The sequence below is a fragment of the Solanum pennellii genome, chromosome 4, assembly GCF_001406875.1.
Source record: "Solanum pennellii chromosome 4, SPENNV200".
NCBI lineage: Eukaryota > Viridiplantae > Streptophyta > Magnoliopsida > Solanales > Solanaceae > Solanum > Solanum pennellii.
In genome coordinates, this window is record NC_028640.1 from 19,845,670 (window position 1) to 19,854,232 (window position 8,563).

The 8,563-nt window shown below is 31.7% G+C and overlaps 1 protein-coding gene across 1 annotated transcript; it reads left to right on the plus strand.

Moving 5' to 3' along the window:
- The first annotated feature begins 959 nt into the window (after nt 1-959).
- LOC114076833 (protein PXR1-like) lies at nt 960-1,531 on the plus strand. The gene is made up of 3 exons (XM_027916448.1): nt 960-1,028; nt 1,082-1,341; nt 1,438-1,531. Exons 1-3 carry the CDS (start codon nt 960-962, stop codon nt 1,529-1,531), a joined length of 423 nt encoding a protein of 140 aa, XP_027772249.1.
- Nucleotides 1,532-8,563: the final 7,032 nt, after the last annotated feature.

An 8,563-nucleotide genomic window follows, 5' to 3' on the forward strand; every position in this document is an offset into this window, starting at 1 on the left:
AAAATTTTAAATTATTTAAAAAACTAATTAATTTTGTTATCAATAATTTAGTAAAGTATAAATAATATTATGAATAGGATTTGACCAGAGAAGAAGAAAAAGAAAAGAAAAGAAAAAAAAATGAGAGTGAGATTCAATTTGATATGTGGGGTGGGAGGTGAAGAAAAAAAAAAGAAAATGGATGATGAATTGAAATTTAAAATAAATCGAAATTAAAATCCAAAAATTAAGAGAGAGAAACAAAAAAATAAAGGAAAAAGTTTAATGAAAAAAAATACATTTTTAATTAAATTAACACGTGCATGTATTGATCTGTGTGTGAAAACACTTGCTTATTAAAATTAGGGGCTGATCAAAAAATGGTATAATAATACCGGTTCATAATTGTTTAATGGGGTAATAGGACAGTTACAAAGTTGAAGTGTCTTTTTAAAAATACAAGACAACTTCAGTGGTTATTTTATGTCTTTTCTCTATTATTTTATAATGAATTGTAAAATTGATATGTTGGTCATCTGCTGTCATATAAGATTCAAATGTTGCAATAATCTGTATAGATGTGCATTTGTTGCTACATAAGATGGATATGTTGCGCAACAACAGGTACATATGTGACAACATAATGTTAATTTATCACAACAGACTATCAATCGGTTGCAACATACTGCTATTATTATTTTATAATGAATTGTAAAATCTCAATATTTTTTTATTTACCTTGTAGATGAAATGATACAAGAAGCTTCATCCATGACAACAACTCAATCTTCTAACATGAAATGCTCTTTTTGTCTATACGAAGAATGTGAGAGCAACATGATTATTTTATTAGCCGTGTTAAAAGATTCACTGATATTTTTAAGGAAATGTCTCATAATATTGATGTGCAAAGATCCAAGAAAACTTCACAGCCTTTGAAATGTAGGAGGTTGAAAAAACCTATTTATCAAACTATTTCTATGATTATTGAGAAGAAAGAAAAGGAGAAGAAGGAAAAGAAGGAGATGGAGAAGGAAAAGGAGAAGAATGCAAAGGAGGAGAAGGACAAGAAGCAAAGGAAGAGAAGGAGAAGGAGAAGAAGGCGAAACAGGAGAAGGAGAAGAAGGCGAAACAGGAGAAGGAGAAGGAGAAGAAGAATAAGGCAAAGGAGATGGAGATGAAGAAGCAGAAAGAAAAAGCGAAAGCGAAAAAGAAAGGGAAGAAAGTCAAAGTTGTCAGTTGTGATGTGAAGCGACAATATCAGTTTGAAGGTTTTAACATTGATGGAGAGGGTCCAACTGAACTAATGTACTTCTTCTCGCAATGGATAAAAGAGGGTCTTTACAAGCATCATGCAAAAAAGTAAGTAAAGTAAAGCAAGTAAAGTCGTTCAACTATTATTAGAATTTCTTCTTGTTGTCCAATATATAATGATTTATAATGATTACACAATTGCAGAGGAACCAAGGAGGATCACTACTTAGACAATTTCTCAAAATTTGAATTTGACGAACTTGATTTAGTAGTTGCATTTCCAATGAATAAGGACTAGTTCTACATAATGTCTCAACCCAATAGGTGCTGGAATGATGAGGTAAATCTACGCTCACTTTTATATGTATTGTTTAGTACATGAATATATACAACTAAATTGATACACTTATTTTATGCATGTGTGCAGTATGTGGATGTCATATTTTACTATTTGCGTAAGAAGTCGAAGCAAAAGATTCAGTCTAATATCAATATACCACCACTAGTTAATTTTTCAAAACATACATTGACAATTCTAGTAAATATGAGGATAAAATCATTGACATAATGAAAGGGTACACTATACCTTCTGGAATGCCTTGACACTTGACGGATGATGTTTATGTCCCTATAAATAGTAATGTGAAATTCCATTGGGTCTTGGAAGTCGTTGCATTGAAGGAACAGTGCATAAAAGTGTATGATTTCATGTCCTCAAATAGGTATAATAGAAAACTATCCTCCAAGATTCAAAAGATGGATACAATGTTGCCAAAGTACCTTCAGTTGAGTGAATTTTTTGAGCAAAATGAGCGAACCAACTGGTCAGTTCTTAAATGTTACCAAGGAAAGAACAAATCTCACCCATTTGAAGTCAGTCATGTTACTGGTATTACCCAATAAGAAAGCAGTAGTATGTAAGTATCACAATATTATTTTGTCTTATGACTATCGAAATGTGATGTTATTATATTTTCTGATTGATGATATACCATGCAGAGATTGTGAAATTTTTGTTACGCTGAGTATTTGAGTGGTGGATTACAAGTACCATCATGTGGAATTAATGCTGACACCCTTCTCTTGAGATATGCTTCACTCCTATGGAATTATGGGATTGTAAAGGCTCCAAATGGTTACGTTAGTAATAATGAAGACCCAGAGATGTGTAGAACTATCGATGAAAATGTTGAGTTTATAACCATTGATTAGATAGGTGGTTATGTATATCATATCATTGTGAATTACCTTTTTGTTGATAAGTTGTATAAAGCAATTGGTGAAGTGTTAATTAAAATATAATTTTGGTAGTAATAAACACGACAAAATTATATGTTACAACAGTTCATATATATGTAGCAACAGATAGTACATATGTAGCAACAAATAGTATATATTTAGAAACATATAGTATATATGTAGCAACAGTTCGTATATATGTAGCAACAGATAGTATATATGTAGCAACTTATGTCCACAGTTTGAATTGTCAAAATTAAAATAAATTAAACGACTTTATTTTTATTTTTCCTCTCTCCTTTCTCGTCTCTTCTATAAATGTCATTTCGTATTCCACAATATTTATTTATTTGTACTAATTTCTCTTCTATATATGTAATTTCTGTAGTAACAAACACAAAAAAACTATATGTCGCAACAGTTAGTATATATGTAGCAACATATATTATATATGTAGCAACATATGTCACAGTTTAAATTGTCAAAATTTTAAAAAAATAAACAATTTAATTTTCATTTTCCCTCTCTCCTCTCTCATGTCTTTTCTATAGATGTCGTTTCGTATTCCACAAAATTTATTTATTTCTTCTCTACTGCAAACTTTTCCTTCTTCTCTTACTCGTGGGGTCATGAGAGCTTTTATCTAACTATCGACTACATATTGAGGCCTTTAAGAGAAAAGACCAGCAACTTGTTTGGTTTTCCATGGGCTTTCATGGTAAAACTGAACGTTTTAAATCTTTTTAATATATATTAAGTAATAATTCAACATTTTATTATTGATAGGTTTTCCTTTTTACAGGCCTGTGTATTTGAAGTCGTTCCTTATTTGACCTACCAAGTAATTGTAGCAAAAGAGAGATCATCCCCAAGGATGATGAGTCGGTTGATGGCAAGAACAAAAACTACCAAAGAAGGGCATATTCAAGATCTTTTTAACCCTCCTTTTGATGCAGTAAGTTATTATTAGTACATTACATGCATATGTTGCTACATTTGTGTCACATGTTGCTACAGATAATTCATCTGTTTCTACAGATGAATTGTCTGTCACAACATGTGTCACAAATATTGCTATAGATGAATCATCTGTAACAACATGTGTCACATGTTGCAACACATGACTCCTCTGTAGCTACATGTGACACAAATGTTGCAACAGACGAATCATGTGTTGCGACATGTGACTCATGTTGCGACAGATGAGTCGTGTGCCACAAATGTTGCGACAAACAATTCATCTGTAGCAACAGAAAATTCTTACTGATGACTCATTTTTAATATTTTAGGTTGTCCATCCATGGATTACCCCAACAAAAGAGGAATTGCAAATGTCATATCTAATAACTCTAGGGTTGGTTGAAACTATTTTTGATCCTGTTGTGGATAAAATTAAAATGGTGTTGGCTGGAGCAACAACCATCAAAATAGAGAGAGTTCCCAATGAAGTCAGTAATGAATTAGATGTTTTTGATGCTGATGATGGTGTTGATGTTGATGATGGTGCTGGTGTTGGTGCTGCTGTTGCTGCTTGTGTTGGTGATGCTTCTGGTGCTGGTGCAGGACAACATGAAGGGGATACCTCTTGTAGACGATGTTGTGGATTTTTCTGTGATGAGTGTAAGAAACATAATGAAGATTCTATCATGTATCTACAAAAATTGAGTGAAGATGTCAATGAATTTAAAAACAAGAGGGGTGTGAAGGGCATTGTATCAAAGAATGTGCGGCATGCATGTAATCCAAAGGCCAAGCGGAGAAAAGAATCATTTGTCAAGGCAATGCAAAATTTGAAGAGGAAGATGTTTGGAGAAATTCCAAAGGCCATAATGGAGGAAGAGGTGACGGAGTATAAAAAGTTGAATATTTATAGGTGTCCCTCTGTAGCGAAAAAGAAGCAGTAATTAAGGTGACCGGTGCAAAGGATATTCAAATGGAATATGGCATACATATTTTTATCGGTCAAGATTTCAGGAACATGACAAGCCTAACAGTTTGGTGGCAAGACTGGGTAATCCTACTTTTTATATTATTAACTATTTCTTATGTCTTTTCAGTGAATACTCTTTCTAACTATTTAATATTATTTTTTATTTCAGTATATTGACAAAATTCTTAACCGCATGCGTCAGAGGCATTGGAAATACCCAGACTACTATGATCCCAAAGGTAAAATCCTGGATCTCAACTTCTGTATGAACTACCTACATAGATATAATCAAATGAGCGATGAGGCAACAATGTTAGGTGGTAAAAGCAGGAGTTAGTTACTAGATGACTTTGTATGCGATGATGATATGATTGACTATGTCAGGGGTATTAGGCCAACTCCTGGAGGCATGGATTGGATTAATGCAAAAAGGATTTTGACAGTCATGAACATTTCGGGTAACCATTTCGTGACTGTCGAGATTCTCTTGCACAAGGGATTGATCAATGTTAATGACTGCAAACTGGTGGTTACGGAAAATGACAAGTTTTTCACACTCATACAACCTGTCTTCGAGTTTTTGTCTAAATTGATGAAACAGAGTGGAATAATGAATCATTTGCAGAGAAGTTTCTCACTCAACCATGGAAATTTAACGGTTGAATAGAACCTATGGTACAAAATGCAAGTGAAGCGGCTTGCGGGTAATATTCCATTGCATCCATTGAGCACTTGATTAGTCGGACAGAACTTCATCCGCCCAGTTCACTGTTATGTGACAATCAAATTGAACGGATGCAATATATTTGGGCTAATGGAATAATATCTCAGTGCTTAAAGCCTTGACATTATGCTTGTAATTAAAGACAATGTTTAATTTATCAAATATGTTATTTTATTTTATCATAAAGACAATGTAATTAAAGACAATGTTTATTTTATCAATTTGTCTATCACAACATTTGGCATATGTCGCTACAGATGATTCATCTATAGCAACATTTGAGTCAGATGTTGCTACAGATGATTATATGTAGCAACATTTGTTGCATATGTTGCTACAGATGATTATATGTATAAACATTTGAGTCATATGTTTCTACATATGATTATATGTAGCACCATTTGAGTCAGATGTTTTTACAGCTGATGTGAATATAGCAACAATCGTCCGTCACAACATGTGGCATATGTTGCTACAGACGAATCAACTATAGCAACATTTGAGTCATATGTTGGTATAGGTGATTATATGTAACAACATTTGAGTCATATGTTGCTACAAATGATTATATGTAGCAACATTTGAGTCATATGTTCGCATAGGTTATTATATGTAGCAACAGTTGAGTCATGTTGCTACAAATGATTTTATGTAGCAACATTTGAGTCATATGTTGCTACAACTGATTATATGTAGCAACATTTGAGTCATATGTTTCTACAGATGATTATATGTAGCAACATTTGAGTCATATGTTGCTACAGATGATTATATGTAGAAACATTTGAGTCACATGTTGCTACAACTGATGCGTATATCGCAACATTCGTCCATCACGACATGTGGCATATGTTGCTTTAGATGATTTGCGTAGCAACATATGTTGCATATGTTGCCACTGATGATTATATGTAGCAACATGTGAATCATATGTTGCTACAAATGATTATATGTAGCAACATTTGAGTCATATGTTGCTACAGCTGAAGCATATATCGCAACATTCGTCCGTCACGACTACATAATAATTTGTTATTTGATCAGGAGTGCTAAACTACGTCTATTTAATTCCACAACTATGATAATTGTATTGATTGTACACAACTACATAATTATTTTGTACCTCTACAAAATTCTTCTTGGCAATGCATAAAAATACAAGAAAAGAAAAGAAAAGAAGACCAACATTTGCTTCCAGATGCTACAACATTTGGTCTTTTTCTTCTCCTTCATCCCCTATTTGGTACTTCTTCTGATATGACTTTCATCAACAGTGTCCAACTCATTAATTTTGTTCGCCAATCGAAGAATAACGAACTTGGATTGTATATCAACATCTTCACGATCCCTCCATCTAAAGAAGTTTCATGAATTCTCCTAAAATACCACAAAGAAATAAATTTTAATTAAAAAAAATAAACAGATCTGAAATCTCCAAAATATTTTAGAAATAAACATACATACACGATATCGTGGACAAGATCAAAATCTGCGACCTGGTTGTCTTTTGACCATGAAGTTTACATTGAAAGTAGCTCTCCATGTTAGCAATACGTTTTAACATTCAACATAGTATCATTTTCATCATCACAAATTCGACTTAGTATAGCATTTGACATCATACCATTGGAGTACCGAAATTTGGTTTAACCAAAGGTGAATCAAATATAGAACAGTGTGACCGACAGAAAATCAAATTAGATTTGAAAAGAGTCGCCAAAACTGAAGCAGCAAAGATGAAAAATTTAAAAATCCTATTCTTAAAATGAAAATGAAAACGTATTCTAGAATGGGTTGGACCTATTTTACTTTTTGTTAAATAGAATGGGCTTTGCCTATCACTTTTAAAAAAGAGTCATTTGTTATACTTATATGTTGCAACAGTTTCGTTATATGTTGCGAATTTAACAACAAAAACTGCATATTTTGCTACAGATGAAAAATCAAGGAGACGATTTGATCAATTTAGGAAAGGAAAAATTTAAATTTGAACCAAATTTTAGTTATTTAGAACATAAATAATCAATAATAATAAGGTATAGCATTTGGAACAACGATTTAGAAGGGTGTTACATAAGTATCATATGGATTTACTAGGACAATGTATGATGAACTAGTGAGATGATTGTCTTTATAAATATAATTTCTATAATCCAATGGAGAGTGTTGTTAACGACCATAGTTTGTTACTTAGACATGTTGTAGGACTACATATTGGTGTTAAATATCGAATTATGTGATAATTTAATTGAAAAGAGCCTCAAAAAAGTAATTTGTTATAATTATATGTTGCAATAGTTTCATTATATGTTGCGAATTTTACAACAGAAATTGCTGAAAAATCAAGAAGACACTATTAGAGGATTTGATCGATTTAGGAAAGGAAAAATGGAAATTTGAACCAAATTTTAGTGATTTAGGACATAAATAATCAATAATAATAAGGTATAACATTTGGAACAATGATTTAGAAGGGTGTTACATAAGTATCATATGGATTTACTAGGACAATGTATGATGAACCAGTGAGATGATTATCTTTATAAATATAATTGCTATAATCCAATGGACAGTGTTGTTAACGACCATAATTTTTTACTTAGACATGTTGTAGGACTATATATTGGTGTCACATATCGAATTATGTTACAATTTAATTGAAAAGAGCCTCAAAAAAGTCATTTGTTATAATTATATGGCAATAGTTTCGTTATATGTTGTGAATTTAACAACAAAAACTGCATATGTTGCTACAGATAAAAAATCAAGGAGACACAAGTAGACGATTCGATCGATTTAGGAAATGAAAAATAGAAATTTGAACCAAATTTTAGTTATTTAGAACATAAATAATCAATAATAATAAGGTATAACATTTGGAACAACGATTTAGAAGGGCGTTATATAACTATTATATGGATTTACTAGGACAATGTATGATGAACTAGTGAGATGATTGTCTTTATAAATATAATTGCTATAATCCAATGGAGAGTGTTGTTAACGACCATAATTTGTTACTTAGACATGTTGTAGGACTATATATTGGTGTTACATATCGAATTACGTGATAATTTAATTGAATTAAGCCCCAAAAAAATCATTTGTTATAATTATATGTTGCAATAGTTTCGTTATATCTTGCGAATTTAACAACAGAAACTGCATATGTTGCTACATATGAAAAATCAAGGAGAAACTAATAGACGATTCGATCAATTTAGAGCATAAATAATCAATAATAATAAGGTATAACAATGAAGAGTGTTGTGTACGACCATAATTTGTTATATCATAATTCGAAAATAAGTACGAAACAAGTAAAGGCAACATTTTCACCATATGTAATATAATATGTTGTCAAATATATAATTTCAAAATAAACAAAAAAAATCAACATTGTCTTCAACACAAATTAAATTAAATTATTCCCACAT